The 17,697-nt window shown below is 36.9% G+C and overlaps 1 protein-coding gene across 3 annotated transcripts in view; it reads left to right on the top strand.

Moving 5' to 3' along the window:
• Positions 1–17,697, top strand: part of TENM1 (teneurin transmembrane protein 1) — an 845,979-nt gene that overhangs the window by 471,364 nt on the left and 356,918 nt on the right. For all 3 annotated transcript variants that reach the window (XM_015443786.4, XM_065538348.2, XM_065538349.2), the window contains one exon: positions 10,663–10,903. In XM_015443786.4, the coding sequence (XP_015299272.2) occupies positions 10,663–10,903 (241 nt within the window). The remainder of the gene's footprint in view (positions 1–10,662; positions 10,904–17,697) is intronic.

Genomic DNA, 17,697 nt, shown 5'->3' with positions numbered 1-17,697 from the left:
AATCCAGGTTGTCATCATTCCCATCCAGGAACCCAGATGACACTCTGTGATCTGGTCTGGTTCAGACCTCCAGTGTTAATACGCAGAAAGGAGCTTCTGTGCACTCATTCACTGATTTCAGGCACTACAAGAAGTCTCTTTGAGAAACTGTTTCATATAAGTAATGTATGTTTAATCCACTGTCCCTCTCAGCATCTCACCTATCATACAGACCTATCATACATATGTATTTGCACAAGGTACATGAGTACCTTTTGAAAAAACTTACTTGAATGAGCTTAACTAAGAAATAAATTGCTTAAGAGATAGGTTGGTGCAAAAGTAATTGAGGTTTTTGCCATCATTTTCCATGGCAAAACCACAATTACTTTTATAACAACCCAATACTTGCTTAAAGGACATATTTATTAATCACTACCTATGAAATCGTTTCTTAATTTCTAGGATTTCCATCTATATTTACTACCGCAGTCTCATATAGTCATAGTTTCATTAACATGTGTTTTCATTTTTTCTTCGTTTATGCAAGCTGACTCTCTTCCCCTTGAGATGAGCTAATTTTTTTCATTTTCCTAAGGCATCTATACATTATGTTCATTTCACTGGAGGGGAGTACCGGCATTCAGTGTTGTTCAATTCATTCTAATATCATATTAGCAGATTCCACTAATTTGCTTTTTTCTATTATTTATTTATTTGAGATGGAGTCTCGCTGTGTCGCCCAGACTGGAGTGCAGTGGTGCAGTCTCGGCCGTCTGCAACCTCTGCCTCCTAGGTTCAAGCGATTCTCCTGCCTCAGCCTCCTGAGTGGCTAGGACTACAGGCACGTGCCACTATGCCCAGTGAATTTTGTATTTTTTTGTACAAAATTACCAAATTCCATAATTTAGTAGTTCAGTTTCACTATGTTGGCCAGGCTGGTCTCGAACTCCTGACCTCAGGTGATCCACCTGCCTCAGCCTCCCAAAGTGCTGGGATTACATGCCTGAGCCATTGCACCCGGCCTAATTTGCTTATTTTGATAGACATTTCACTTGATCTACTAGCAGACACATCTATATCAATAGATCAGTATATTTCCTAATTGAGCTGCCTTCTCACAACTTCATTAGCCATATTCTAGTTAATGAAGTCTCAAGTGCAATCTATACATAGTTTGAGGCTACATGTGAAAAGACATCATTACAAAAGAATTTATCAGATAATTTTTTTGTATTCTGGGTGATGTTCATCCCGAATGTTGCATTTTGTTTGGGGAACCGTAAAGACCTAGTTAAATTGGAGTGAGTCCAGGGAGATAAGCAGTAATGTAATTGAGAAAATGAATCAGATTTTGAAGGAAAAATAAAATGACTTAAATATGCATAGCTTAGCATAAGCGAAGTTTATAAGATAGGCTTAGTAATAGGTCGTAATTTTGGCATATCTCCCAAAAATATCTCTATTTAACATTTCACTAAAATGCCATGTTGAAAAACAAGAAGATGGAAATTTGTAATAATGAATCAATCAATGAACATTTCAAGCAGAAAACTTTTCAGATACAGGCTGTGCCCACACAATGCCAAAACAGCTGTTAGGAATGTGAGTAATTCAGTCAAATCAGTTATTTGGCATCATAACACACTCTCACCCACCACAGTTGCTATAACTTTTTTTATAAAATAAAACTTGATTGAATTCAAACTTTAAAATTTTGAATTCACTCAAATTAATTAGATTTGTAAATAAACAAAATAATAAACTTGTATTGAATAAAGTTATTGGTTGTGTGTGGGAGATATAAAGATGATTCAGACTCAGATCCTGATATAAGACAAGTGTATGCATAGCTTCAATGCAAGAGGGGAAATAAAACTTTCTCTCCTTCCTACAGAATTGCTACTTTCCTGCTCATACTTCTTAGGAGGCTCTCTCAGTAGCCCATTAGATGTCAGACAGAAAGATTGGTGGCAGCCAGTAGTGTTCTACCAGCAATCATTAAGATCATAATTCTGAAAAAAAAAATGTTTTGGCCCCAACACATTTGAATAACATGTACATGTTGCTCATATGAGAATACCAGGACTTCTTTTTTTAATCCTTCCTATTTCCTTTTTTGTTGTTGTTCAGAGGGGAAAGATAAGCAAACTTTCGTCCCTCCCATGGTATGAGTAGAATCACTTTACGAGCATATGGATATGAAAATCACCTATGACAATTGCTTATAAGATCAGAGTTGTACCCAATTCCTGTCACTAGCTGTAACCCCAACCCCTTTCTTTCCCATCCAAGAAAGCACATCCAAATGCAACTCAGTGAGAGTGGCACTATTAGAGGCATCACCCTGAATCCACTCATCTATACTTTTTAAAAATAAATAATTTGTGAATTTCAGTCCTCTATTGTAGTAATAGGTGACCGCAAAACATTGGCATGTTTTGATCCTATAGTTGAGCAAAGGGCCAAAATATGAGTGAAATTTGAGAATCCTCTGGGTCTTGTGAATACTGCTATAATAGTGCCATCTCTTCCCATTGTCCCAGATGAGGGATATGTACTTGTTTAGCTCCCAAGTACAGATGCCAGGGTTCCTCTCCATCACTCCATTAGGTGTCCATGGGTGCCCTTTGTTCTTAAAGTTGTGCTAGTGAAGAGGAACCATGGAGTACAGGGGATATTTCTTGCCAAATACCCAGACAACGGTGGTTACGAGAACATTTTCTTCAGCTTCTATTTGAAAAAAATTGGACAAGGGTGAAACCTTTCCAAGGCTTCCCTAGCCTCTATGCTTTTTTTATACTCTAGAATTTTTGACTTTTGCTTTTTGTTTTCATTTATTCTTAATATAGTGTGCCCTCACTATTTAACATATGGTAGCTTGAAAAATATTTTTTCTTGAAACTTTACACAGTTGTAATGTTTTCCTGATTTGTGCTTCAAACATTAAGTTTCATCTTTATAAATAACATTAGAACAAATTTTCATTCCTTGCTTTTTGAACAAATACAGGGTGACCATTTGTAATAGTGTAATAAAAATAAAGCCCTGAAAATGAAAACTTTATAAATATTCAGGATATCTCTTATTAGCTAATTCATTAAATGATGCACTGTCAATTAATTCATAACCCTCCATTACTTACCTGCAAATAAATAATGAACTTGAAGATTGAAAATAATTGAAATACCTACATAAAACTTTAGTTTGAGTATAAACTAAATATGAAATTTTTAAGGATCATTACTTTTTTATATTTTCTTTTTGATATACTTCACTGGCTAATAACAGAAGCCACAATATCATTGTCAACATAAGATAAAACAGGGCAATTTTCTACTTCATGTTTCATGGTACATAACAGATAACAGTTTCTTTCAAGGCTATAGTGAAAAGGCTTTGGCCAACCACTAATTTTAATTGCTAACTGATACCATATACTAATGTTTAAATATTGGCATTTAAAATTCCAAATTGTACTATAAAGTAGAGCTCTTTGCCACTTTACTTAGAAAAATGACAATTTTCTAAGATAACAAATATATTGGCTTCATTGTTCTTTTTTTTAACATTGCCAGACTACTCTGCAAATATTAGCAGAGATGTATCCATCTTGTATTTTCACAATCAAGAAAATTATGTAGTTTGAGCAATTACTACAATAATTTAAACAAAATGGCATTTACCACAGCCCTCTCTTTTTTTCTTGATTGTAAAGTCCTGGATTGTTTGTCTTAACCTATGTCAGAGAGTTGATTGAGTTAACAAACCAGCCACTTACTGGCAGAAGTATTGAGTATTATGCCTGAGGTTGGCTGATTGTACTATGTAAAGCCAATACAGTGTACAGCACAGTTGGATTCCCTCTATAACAGAGACAGGAAGAAATGGGCTGGACGAGGGCTGCTTTGTGGATCTTTGACTAATTGTTATGCTTGCACAACAAATTGGAGAACAGGAAAAGAGATTAATTAAACTAGAAAGTAGAGAATTTGGACTTTCTGGATGTAGACCAGCACTCCCTCTAAAGATGAGCATCAGCTTATAGAGAGACTAAAATATAAACATGAATTTCAGCACAAACATGTCAAAGGCTCGTAGGTGCTTTATTGTTGACCTTTATTTCCAGTGATTGTAACAAAGATCAACCTAACTGACAGAAATTAACACAGCATACTATATCTTACCTGCAGGTTTAGTGAGAGGGCCATTCAAAGTCCTCAAAGGGATGTACTTGACAATCTGAAAAACAGTAAATAGTATCCAGGGCTGTGGGAGCCATGCAGAATGCAGTAATCCAGAACCAGATTGAGCCCATGGAAACTAGAAAACATTGTAATTTATTGTTAGCTTTCCCCCAGAGCCTCTGTGTCTGCTCTCCTGCAGTCATCTGCTTTAGTTTTGAAATCTCCTCTCTATTTCTCTCTCCTTCTAACTCTTTCTGTTGTTGTCTGTGCCTCACTCATGCACATGCCCATTTATGCATAAGTATTTATTAAGCATTAGCTATTGAATAGACTTTATTTTACATTCTCAATCCAATGGTTTATTTAACTGATAAATCTGCTTTTAATAAAGGATGTTGGTATATTAATATTAAAGCAGTATTATTTGAGCCAGAAAAGTGATAAACTATATTGTTTATTTTCTTCTGAAAATCAGTTTTCTTACTTTTTTATTCTTTGAGCCTCTAATAATAATTACGAGGTTGAGAACAGAAATGTCCATAGCCAGATACACTTAAGTCTAATTTGATGATCATTGAGCACTATGAAGTTAATGGATATTAGCCATAACATGCAAATCTTAAAACTACCTGCTCACAAGTTACAAAAGCTCTTTGTGACAGGTAAAATACTATTAAGTAGTAACATACATTTTCAGTTAGTAGTAATAATTAATATTACTAAGAAAATATCTTCTCTTTGTTTTAAGCCTTTTCCTTTTACCTCTACTCCTGCCTAGAAGGGGAGAGCAGCTCAGAAAAACAACCTCAGGAACCAAAGGCTTCTAATTGGCCTTGAGAGATTTGACATAAGTAGTATGGCAATAACCCTTGGTGATCTGATGTTCTTTGCACATGTAGATTATATGGTCTTCAGAGACATTAATTAATATTGCCTCATAAGAGCTCAGGAAGGTGGTTAAATACTAATAGAGGCCCATAATCCCTTGTCCAAAACCTTTGGGGTCCACGTTTTTCAGAATTTAGAATTTTTCAAATTTTACAAAGGTGCTGCTGTACGTATACTGTATATTATATATACACCCACCCAGAGTGAGGTATGGGCCAGCACCCCTTAATAAAATGCATTAATACTTTCATAGCTAAATGTATGAAAATTCGCAAAATAAGATAAATAAATGAAGACTATAAATATCCTCAGATCCCTTCAGGTCAGGCTTTGCCACCAAAATTTATGAAATTAGATAAATAAGTTAAGACCACAAGTATCCTCAAAGCATTTCAGGTCAGGCTTTGTCACCCAATGAGTTAGGGAAAAACAAACTCATTTTTCAGAGATTCTTTGATTCCATAGTTGTAGATAAAGAATTGTGGAGCTACCCTTAGCCTTGGCCAATGAGATAATGAAACACGTAGTAAGACCAGGAAGTACAGACGTGATTTCTGACTCTCTGTGACCTTTTTCTAGAGCTATAGGAATATATGTGCCCCTTTTGACAACATACACTGCATAGTAACCTTGGAAAAAAAAATATTTAGGGAAGGTACTGTCAGAGTGTCACTAAAGAAAAGAATGATCAATTTAGTACATGGATTTCAGAAAAACTAGCCATGTATCTACTTTGCTCAAATTTTTCAAGAAAAATTATCTATTTGGCATTACTGTAATACTGACAATATTTATTTTTAATACCTACAGAAAATTATTTTGCGTGTACAGCCAATGCTGCTATAGCGCTTGTTTTATAAAGGTTAATTTGTTCCCTTGGTATTGGGATGTTTGAGAACAGTTTGAACTTAAGACAAATTTTGCGTTTGCATATGCGCAATTCCATCTGTTAAAAGCACTAGATGAATGCAGAAAACTGCATACAGCAGAATGAACTGCATAAGAATACACAAAATGGGCACATGTATATACCTGAAATATCCATCAGATATTTCAGCTCACCACATGTGGATAGGAGCCTGTCCCATCCACATCTGGTATTTAGAACTTTCCGTCCTAGTCAGATAACTTTCCTTTTCACCATTTCACAATAACTCACAATTTGCAACTCTTCTGACACCCACTTTCACAAGATAAAGTGTCATATTTGGTATGGCATTTGTGTATCCCTTAACCATTAATATATGAAAAACTATGCTGTCATTCTTATTAGGTTCCTTTTTTTAATGTGTCGTTGATTATGTTTTTGAATGTTGCATCCCTAACCTCATTTTTTCCGTAACGCTCTGGTTATGTGTGATTTTGCATAGTGCAGTGAACTGCAGAAATGCATGCTTTGTCTTGTAGCCGAACTGACTGTATGTGTTAATGAAATGCAAGGGACAAAACACCCTGATAGACACCCTGATAAGATGCCACAGTATTTCTGAGCAGAGATACTCTAATTTCTTGTGAAAACTTTCTCTAACACATTATCCAAAATAAGGTTTATCGGCAAAAAGAAAAGAAAAGGCGGGGGGGAAAACTATGCGTGACACATTTCTTCTTCCACTTACCTTTTGGAGACAGAGGCGATGTTGTTTCTGAAGGCTTATACTTCTATTAGCAGCTCTGCCACACTTAAAATGTCTCAGATCTACAGTTTGGAGGAATTTTGCTCCTGAGAAATTATCTTACCAAGTTATTTTAGGACCTCAGACCTGAAACTGGCTACTATCCAAGTATATTATGTGAATTAGACCTTTCCATCTGAAAACTTAATTTATTTTCAGAAAGCTTTGTAAGTATGTCTGGATATCTACATTTGCATAATCACCACTCCCCTCTTCTGCCTTCCTCTCTCTCAGGCACAGAAGTGCATGGTTGCCACATATATTTGGAAGTGAGTGTATGTGACTTTCAAACCCCTAGAATTGGTGTTCTAGAGCTGCTGACACTGAACACTAATGTATTTTTCATTGGTGTTTAATGTTGGGAAATCCCATTTCATGGAGCCCAAGGATTAAATTTCTTCATTTGGGAGGGAACAAGTGCATTCCCCATCTTTTTCCTGAGGTGAAAAGGAGAATGAATCTGAGATAATTTGCATTTCATAAAGGCTTGAGGTCTGGACGTATTCCACTCAGTGCAACAATCCAATATTGTGAAAGCGTTTAAAGGCAATATGAACTAGTAGGGAAACTTCCACATATTTGAAATGTGGAAATAAAAATACACAGTAAAATAGATAAAAATCAAAATATCCATATATATTATATGGATATGCATTATATGTAGATAATCTAAATGACTAGACAAAGCCGTTCTACCTGCAGCAGAAATGTTATAATAATACTATGATTGCACTTTTCAATGAAGTAAAATTTTTATCATTTTTCATAATAGAGTTGCAAAGATTTTGAGGTAATCTAGCAAGAAATAAATCTAGATGTTAATGAGATATTCTTTTTCTTTGGAACAACTGTACTGAAGAGAAACCCGTTCTCTTGCACAGCTGTGCTGACAGAAACCCCTACTGATTAAGCTAGTAGCTGTCACACATGTTGTTTAGAGGAGTTCTGAACACAAGACCTCAAATTGACTCCTCTTCTTCTAACCTTGAACTCCCACCTTTTGCCTCCCTTCCCTCGGGTCATTAAGTGCTCTCCCACGAGTGGCATTAGACAGTAGATCTGTAGTGTGTCACTGGTGCTTTTTTCACATCGTGAAGGGGCATCATTTTAAGTACCTTCTTCAGAGTATCATTGTCCTTTGTCATAGCTCTGGGAGGCATTCCACTAAATCTTCAAGGGGAAAACCTACTTGTCTGTCAATTGAATAGATAGCAAGTGGCTACAACAGAATGAGAGCCAAAGGAAACACAGAGGTGGTTATCTGGGTCCCATGATCCAGTCAATCCCTCTTCTACTAGCAAAAGATTTTAGAGATCTTGCTCAATGTCATACAGCATACAGGAGAAGTAGAAGGAAACCTTATTCTAAGAAACATGCAGTCTATTTTGGGAGAAAAGACAAAACACATAGGATGTGATGGGGGTGCTATAATATTGCCAACACAGGGGTCAAATTTATGGCAAAACCAGTAAATGTTAAAGTCATAGAAGAGAGTCATGTTTATGTTCCGAAATAGCATAATGGAAAGAGTGCTGGGCAGAGTACTGGGATTTCAGATAACATAACCTGTGGGGGTGGGGGAGAGTTTTAAGTTCAGTCTATCTGTTAAAATGTCACTTAATTTACAAAAGCACGTGCAGAAAAAGAGTAAAGGAATTATCTGGCATGGGCAGGAAAAAGTATACAAGTTGAATGACCTTGAGCAAATCAGTTCACCTCTTTGAGTCTTGGATCTCTCATCTGTAAAATGGTGAGTGGAGAGAGGCAAGCTTAACTAGATGATCCCTATGATTTCTTCCAGTCTTATAATTTTATACTTTTACACTTTTATTACATTCAATAAACAAATAGTCAACAAAATGCATGTTCAAGTGCATTTTACATGAATTAAATTTAATTGTTGGGAAAAGAGATTACTATTATTATCCTTATTTTACAAGTGAGGGGTTAAAGCTTCTAAAGGGTGGATGCAGAACTTAAACCCAGATTTGCCATACATCCCAGTCCAAGTCCTCTGCACTTTCCACTATGCTGTGTTGCATACCATTACACCACAATGCCTTCCTTTCTACATTTAAGGAGTCATGGTCAAAGAGAGAAGTAGACATAATAAACCTAACTGAAAAATCAAGAAAATGTGGACAATTCTTTGTCTCTAAATCTTATGAGGGAAAAGAGAACTCATATTACAGAGATCTGCAATACAGGGAATGAAGCATTAGCTAGAGAGTCAGGAGATGTGAGTACCTAGTCCTGGCCATGCCACTAACTTGCCAAGTGACCCTGGACCTGTTTTCTCATTTGCAAAATGAGAGCATCTCCAAAGTCCTTTGGGTTTCAACATTCTGTGCTTCTTTGAGTCCCCAAAATGGAAAGCACACTTCTAGTTATGGTTATGAGTATGAGCCCAGAGGTTTAAAAAAAGTTAATGAGATGTTAAGTATTTGTGATGATTTTTTTTAGTGGACATGGGATTTGAGCTGGGCCTGGAATAATGGGGGTGATTTAGGAAATTCATGAAGCATTTTAGTTCTTTTTAAATATACAAGAATAGCTGACCATCTAAAGGAATCCTTTATATAAAATGAATGATCACCACTCCCTTCTCTATCTATCTTTTGTACAATTCAGATTTTCATATAGTGAGTTTATTTAAAGGGAGAGCCACCTGTGCTAGAAAATACAGCCAAGAATTTGTCATGCTCTTGGGAGAGTAATATTGTTTTTAAAAATAAAAACCATGCCAATGTCTTTAAAATTCAAGTTTGAAGTAAAAAGATTGAAAGAAGTGATTTTTTTTTTCTGTGATCAGCCACTGCAAAGTGGGCCTCAGCACAAACCAGCTGAGCCCTTTGCTAGGTATCGAAAGCCTCTGGCGTTTTTCTGCTTTTCAACTCTCAGTCATTTGGGAGGTGGGACAAAGCCATGCTGTCTACAAAGTTTATCTAGAACGTGCTGGTGTTACAAGAAATCACTTGACATCTATTATGTTTCTCCTGTGGAAGAGAGGTGGCTATCAGCTACAATAGTGATTTCTTTTTAAAGGGGTTTAATTGGGGTATTTCTCATGGGCCAAATTCTAACTCACTGTCTTTACGTGTGCCTGTCAGGAAAACGGTGGAAAAATACCAAACAATAGCAACAACAGAAGTCTGAGGACCGCTGTCCCAGGCTGCCCCTCTGTAAACCAGCAGAAAAAAATCTGTTTCCCTGCTGCCTAAGCTGCTGCTAACATGGCAGAGCTCCTAGAAAGGTGTGGCAAAGGGAAAAAGGTGCAGACTGTGCTTTGCATGGCCATGGAAATATGTATAACAACTTGAACAAACTCCTTTTAGCCTACCTTTTACAAATAACACTCTAAGCTGGGGGGGCTGGCAAAGAGATTAGTTTCACACAGCCAAGTGACACACTCGTGAGCTGTTTTTCTAAAATATGGATTTGCTCCTGTATAGGCAAGCTCACATCCTTTCCTGAGGTAAGCCAGAAGGTGGCCTTATATTTTTATTTGAAGTGCCAAATGATCTTCCTTGCAACAAATTTGTGCCTTTTACTAGTATTTTCTGAAGTGAGAATTTTGCAACTGATGGAAATCAGCTCACTTCTATTCTGTAACTTGGTGTCTTGTTAGTGATTTATTTGTTCAGTAGCAGAAACTATGACAAATGGTGTGAGGCGGCCTCATTTACTTTTTAGCTGCTATAGCCCTAAAGAATTTACATGTAAATGCAACTGCAAATGTTTTAAATTTCATAAGCATGCTGCACGTGCCTTTGTAAGTTAAGTGGCATTTTTACAGATAGACTGAACTTAAAACAACCTCCCTCACCCCACAGGTTTTATTATCTGAAATCCTGGTAAGTCTGTCGTGCTAGTTTCCCTGACTGCCAAGTGGGAGAGTAAGTCTCTATTTTGTGTTTCTCTTCTCTCCTCTTTAGATGTGCAGAGCAGCCCACACAACCAGTTCACCTTCAGACCCCTCCCGCCGCCACCTCCGCCTCCTCATGCCTGCACCTGTGCCAGGAAGCCACCCCCTGCAGCGGACTCTCTTCAGAGGAGATCAATGACTACCCGCAGCCAGCCCAGCCCAGCTGCTCCAGCTCCCCCAACCAGCACGCAGGATTCAGTTCATCTGCATAACAGCTGGGTCTTGAACAGCAACATACCATTGGAGACCAGGTACTTAAGCTATTATTGATCCCACTAAACTTAAGTATTGGCAGAGGATGGTTCCACTGATTGCAGAAACTCATTTCATCACACACATCTGCAGAGACACACAAATGCACAAACAGATACATACCCAGATGCATGGGCAAAAAGGAAGACTCCTTCACAGGCACAGATGTGCAAACAGACACACACATCTAGATCCAGCCACAGACACAGACCAGAGCAGATACACGTGAAAAGATGAAGCCGCAGATACATAAACACCCTGCTGTCACATATTCACAAAAACATAAAACAAAGCAATTATCTAAGCTGTCACTGAAGCCTCAAAGTGAAACGCAATTGTCCCTTGGTTTAAAAAACTACAGTATTACAGGAAAACCCAAACACAACTGGAGGAGGAGTGATCATTTCTATTTTATTTATTGTAAGATTATTTGAAAAAATAAGCTGCCTTCAAACATTTAAAAAAATAAAAGGATCAGCCTCATGTAATGGAAGTATATGTGTACATTTAAACACTAAATTCTGCCTTTAGGGTTAAGCTTTTGGTCTTTCGAGAAAAAAAGTTTGCCTGTTTTTCTTCACATGTTTAGTTTTCTAGATTCATTCCTCGGAGCTTTGTCGTGATAAAAGTTCTACTCTTTGCAGTTCTAGGTCCCTTGATCATGATAGATTTTAGCACTAGATACAATTAACAAAGAAATTACTCATCATTTCTAGTCACTTTCTTAAATCAAAAATTACAACTTTATATTGACATAGAAAAACATGAACTAATAGAACATAGCATTCTATTTTCTTTGAAATTCAAGGACTTCCCCTTGTTTTTTTGTGTGCCTTATTTAGTTCTACAATGGAAACTTTTATTTTTGTTTTATTTTTATAGATTCGAGGATACATGTGCATGTTTGTTATATGGATATATTGTGCAGTGGTGAGGTTTGGTTTTCTAGTGTACCCATCACCTAAAGGGTGAACATTGTACCCAATAGGTAATTTTCTAACCCTTACTTCCTGCCCATCCTTCCTTTTTTGGAGTCCCAAGGGTCTATCATTTCCATTTTTATGTCCATGAATAGCCGTTGTTTAACTCCCATTTATAAGTGAGAACATGTGGTATTTGGTTTTCTGTTACTGAGTTAGCTTACTTTGAATAATGGCCTACAGTTCTATCCATGTTGCTGCAAAAAACCTGATTTACTTTTATGGCTCTGTGGTACTCTGTGGGGTATATATACCACATTTTCTTTATCCAATTATTCATTGATGGACACTTAGGTCAATTCCATGATTTTGCTCTTGTGTATTGTGCTGTGATAAACACATGAATGCAGATGTCTTTTTGATATAATGATTTATTTTTCTTTGGGTAGATATCCAGAAATGCATTGATGAATCAAATGGAAGTTCTATTAAAAATTGCCATACTGTTTTCCATAGAGGTTATGTTAATTTTTATTCCCATCAACAGTGTATAAGCATCGCCTTTTCTCCACATTTTCACCAACATCTGCTGTTTTTTGACTTTTTAATAATAGCCGTTCTGACTGGTATGAGATGGTATTTCATTGTGGTCTTAATTTGCATTTCTCTGATAATTAGTAATGTTGAGCATTTTTTCATGTGTTTGTTGACCACTTACATAGCACCTTTTGAGAAATGTCTGTTCATATCCTTTGCCCACTTTTTAACAGGAATTTTTGGGTATTTTTTTCTTGTTGATTTGTGTAAGTTCCTTATAGATTCTGGATGTTAGTCCTTTCTTGGATGCATTGTTTGCAAATATTTTCTCCCATTCTGTGTGTTGTCTGTTTACTCTGTTGATTATTTATTTTGCTATGCAGAAGCTTTTTAGCTTAACTAAGTCAAATTTGTCTATTTTTTGTTGTTGTTGCATTTGCTTTTGAGGTCTTGGTTATAACATTTCTTGCCTAGGCCAATGTCCTGAAGAGTTTTTTACTAGGTTGTCTTATAGTATTTTTATAGTTTCTGGTGTTATATTTAAGTCTTTAATCCATCTTGAGTTAATTTTTGTATATAGTGAGAGATAGGAGTCCAGTTTCCTTCTGCCTATAGCTATCCAATTTACAGAAACTTTTTCTAAAGACATTTGTATGTAAAAAATGGGCATAATATACCGCTTGATAAACAATGTCTGGTATCACCTTCTAACCTGATCTCTGGGAATTGGAATGGAAAGAGAAGGACTAGTCAACTCTCATAAGACCAGTTGTTGTTGTTGTTGTTTTTGTTGTTTAGCAGCATATTAAATTAAATACCAACCATGGCATCAGAGAATATGTCACCATCAACAAACTGGAAGTACTATGACCCATGTCCAGGAAACAGTATCATCCATCACTTACCAGATTAAATGGTTTCATAAAGAGTGATTTCTGCTATATTCCAAGAGAAAAATATAGCAGTCAGCACTGATGGTGACAATAACGCAGTTAGAACTGAACTAGTGATAGGATTTCTGTTTCTTTTTTTTTTTTTTTTTTTTTTTTTGAGAAAGTCTCCTTCTGTCACCCAGGCTGGAGTGCAGTAGCAAGATCTCGGCTCCTCAGCGTCCAGAGTAGCTGGGACTACAGGCATACGCCACCACACCCAGCTAATTTTTGTATTTTTAGTAGAGACGGGGTTTCACCATATTGGCTAAGCTGGTGTTGAACTCCGGACCTTGTGATCTGCCTGCCTCGGCCTCCCAAAGTGCTGGGATTACAGGCATGAGCCACCGTGCCCAGCCCTGTATCTTTTCTTTTCTTTTCTTTCCTCTTTTTTTTATTGAAAGGGGAAGGTGAGTAAAGGGTAAAATGCAAAGAACAATGTATATCTTCTTCAAGGAGTTTTCAAACAGTGGTTATTTCCTCATTTTACTTTTAATTCATTTGCAGAGCTTAGTGATAGAGAGCTGAGGAAACAGCAGGGCAATATGGTTAAGTAGCAGTTCTGACAAGCAAACACACTCCTTTCCTCTATAAAGCCAAATAACAGGAAATCTGGGAGAGAGTGGGGAATGGGTTCAGGCAAATGGAGAAAGAAAATTATTCTTATTTGAAATGTACATCTAGGCATGTTTGTACAAACTGCACCCACGGACCTTCTGTATCTATGCAAGGAAAGTATTAATTGGTCTCAGTTTCTTAAGACGCAGAGAAGAACATAAGTTTTCATGTGAGAGTGAACAGAGTACCTTTTTAGTACATTTGAATATATATTTAGCATCACAATGATGATTTTTTAAAAGCCAGAAATGTTATTAGCTTGATCAACTAGAATTATTCAAATATATCCTTTAAAATGTTCATTTCTCATGTAGTCAATAAAGGTAACTGTGAGTATCCAGGAACTTATGCATGAACTGTGTAACAGAACCTGTCTGAACCTCGGCCTCCTCATCTGTAAAAATGAATATACAAATGCCTGCCTTCCTAATTAGGAAAATCAAGCTAACATAGTAGAAAGTGCCTCACATACTGTAAAGCACTACACAATGAAAAGCTAACATTACTATCCCTACTAAGTGGCCACTTGCCTTTGCATAAATATCTCCGGAATAGGTAATTGACTAAGTTATTTCACTCCACCTCAAACAACTACTAGAAGGTTCTTTTTGAACCAAAATCTATCCCTTCTTAACTCTGCCCATTTTTCTCAAATCTAATTTTAGGGTCCCACAGAATAAGTAAAATTCCCCTTACAACTGACAGCCCTTCACTGTTCCTGAGTCTTCTCTTCTTTGTGCTAAATGTTTCCCCAGTTCCTTCTACCTGTTCCTCACATTAATTGGTTTCCAATCTCCCTTCCTGGTCTCTTCCTTTAGAACACACTAAAAGTGTGTTTGTCCAAACTGCTCTTGAAATGTAACGTTCAAGGCTGAATGCAGGTGTGGGTTCTTATTAGGCTCTCTGGTTACAAGAAGCCAAAGACATTCAGGTTGCCTCGAGTAATTGAGAACATCTTTTCAGTGTATGTGTTATCAGTCCCTGAGAACATGGGAAACTCTGGTCAATCCCCAAAGGAAAGGCAAAGCCTGTAGATCTCTAGCATTAATAAGACTCAGCAATTCTCTGCATTTTTGCTCCTCTCTGTCTCTTTCTTTGTCCAATAGCTTATTCTTTCCATCAGCTCAATATTTATTTTGTCTACCACATAGTTTCTACTATCTCATAACAATGTCTGGTCTCCACTGCACCACATGACTCCAAGTGTACCTCCTCACACCTCTCACCTCATCCCTTCAGCTGCATGTCCCATTGCTGACTGCGTTATTATCTTGGTCACTGTAGGCTCAAAACCCTAAGAGGGAATTTGATTAACCCAGTTCATCCCTTTTATAGCAGGCTGTGTTTCAGTTTTTTGGCAAGCCCTGCCAATTATTCTCGCAGTCAACTGAGGCTATGGGGAGAGAAAAGTCCTGTGATTAAAATAAGCAACAACATGGCCATCTATGGCTGTCCCTTGAGGAAGGACTGGGAGCAGATTTGATGTTCCTTAGATGGGACTCTCAGCAGTCAGTCATTTTGACTGATTCACTGGGGATTTTATGCTATGACCAACAATTAGCCACCTCTCTTGTTCTAATTATGTATTTTGGTTAATGCTTTCTACTCTAGTATCAGCTTTTTTGGTGGCCACATGACACTATCCATACACATTGAGAACACTCGAAACTAAACCCCAAAGCCTTTTTAACATGTTCTGAAGCTAAACCATGTTTCATTTATTCTATAAGTACATAGCTGATTCTTTTTCAATTTTGTGTTTGGTATTTAAGATACCAGTGGAAATATATTTGGAGCCTTGATTTGGCCTAATTTGATTTCATCTTGTTAGCATGTGGAGATGTTGCTGAGTTCAAATTCTACCATACAAGCTATTTGCTTTTGCTCTCAGAATTGTGTCATCTGTAGGCTTATTAGGTATGTTTCCCTCTTTTTTATGTAAGTTATTGATACAGATGTTACATGGGACCAGATTAGGGTCAGATCTCTGTGCATGCCACTGGTGACATTTATCTATTAGGCAACATTCTTTTACTAACAACCCACATTTCTCCATCTTGTTCATAGCCATATTATGGGAGATCTTGTCAAATGTCTTGCTGATATTCAGATATAGTATGCTTACATTCTTACTGATCTTCCAACCTAATAACCATATCGAGAATAGAAATGAAATGAGATTGTCTAAGATAACTTGTGCTTAGAGAATTTATACTGCCTTCTATGGTTACTACTTTTTTCCTAAGTGATCACAAATTGTGCTTTTATTAACCTGTTCTAGAATTTTGTATTTAATCAACCTGTTTCTTGGTTTAGTCTAAGGAGTCCATATGCTTCCTGTTTATTTTGAAAACTAAAGCCAATGTTTGCTGTCTCCAGTCTCCTGTCACGCTTCACCCACACTACAGTTGCTAAAACTTTATCAACTGTGACAAGGTAATCCAATCTCCAAGACCTCTCACTACTCTGGGATAGAATTTTAATTCATTTATTATAGAACAGCCAAATGCCTTTTAATGACTGCTTTGCCTATTTTAGCTTCAATTTATGGTTACTGATATTGATTTTACCATTTCAAGTCTATCATCATTCTTTTTCACAAAGAAAACTAGTACAGTAGTTGAGAAGGCCTCCCAGATATTAGTCATCCAATAACAATTTCATGGGTTTCATGTCTCTCCTACCCTTGCTCTTCTTGGTTTAAATATATTTTTTAAAAAGTACTTTTCTGTCATCTTCAGCAGTTTTTTTCTCAAGCCTCAGGCTCATTTGGGGTATAATTCTTCTTAGCATTATTTTCATCGTGCCCTCTTAAACTTATTTATTTTTGGTTTTTATCCCTTCATTTTAGTACCTGTTCTTTAGAAATCCAAACTGAATGTGAATGGAGAACACCCAGTACAGACACACTGGTTTCAACAGGTTAAAATAAATAAATAAAATAAAATAACTTCCCGACTCTCTTAATTCATCTTGATATTAGAGTATCCCAGGGCATGAAATTGTACCTACTTTACTTCAGCAAGCTCTTTTCCAAAAGTCTGGGATTTTGGCCTTATAAGGTACTTACGGACTCTAAGATAAAATACTTCACTTCCTCTAAAGGTTCCTATTACCTTCAACTCACCAGTTTCTCTTTTTCTAAGTCAGTCAGAGAGGCAAGTTTCCTGATTTTCTCTACCTTGTGGGAGGTGTAGTCATTAACACAAGAATTTGGGAACTTGCCATATATTTGCTTTTTGCAAATCGATACAACTAGCAGATGTTTATGGAGTTGAAATCATTCATGTTTACTACCCTTTCCTCCTATGACACTTTTGTGATCTGTGTTGAGAACCAGCATCCATTGTCTTCATCTGGCCAAGTGGCTTATTATAGACTCTCCAATCCACTACCTATTAATCATGTGACATTGGGCATATCACTTATCATCACCATGTCTCAGTTTTCTCATCTGTAAAGTAAGGATAATGGTAAAACCTAGCTGATAGGCCATTGTGAGCATTAAATGAGTTCATAATTGCAATGTGCTTAGAGCAGCCATGAACATAATGAGCACTCCATAAATATTAGTAATAGTAATAACAATAATCTTCACACAAGAGATTATTTTACTTTTTGTCCCTATTTCTATCTTTGTCTAATTAAAGGTATTTCTACCCTTCCATTCATGATTTCCTCAAAGTAAACACATACAACATCATTCCACTGCCTTTCTTAGCATGCTTTTAAATAGAATATACTTGGCCTGGCCCGGTGGCTCACGCCTGTAATCCCAACACTTTGGGA

The sequence above is a fragment of the Macaca fascicularis genome, chromosome X (assembly GCF_037993035.2).
Source record: "Macaca fascicularis isolate 582-1 chromosome X, T2T-MFA8v1.1".
NCBI classification, from domain to species: Eukaryota; Metazoa; Chordata; class Mammalia; order Primates; family Cercopithecidae; genus Macaca; species Macaca fascicularis.
This window is presented reverse-complemented; position numbering and strand designations above follow the sequence as displayed.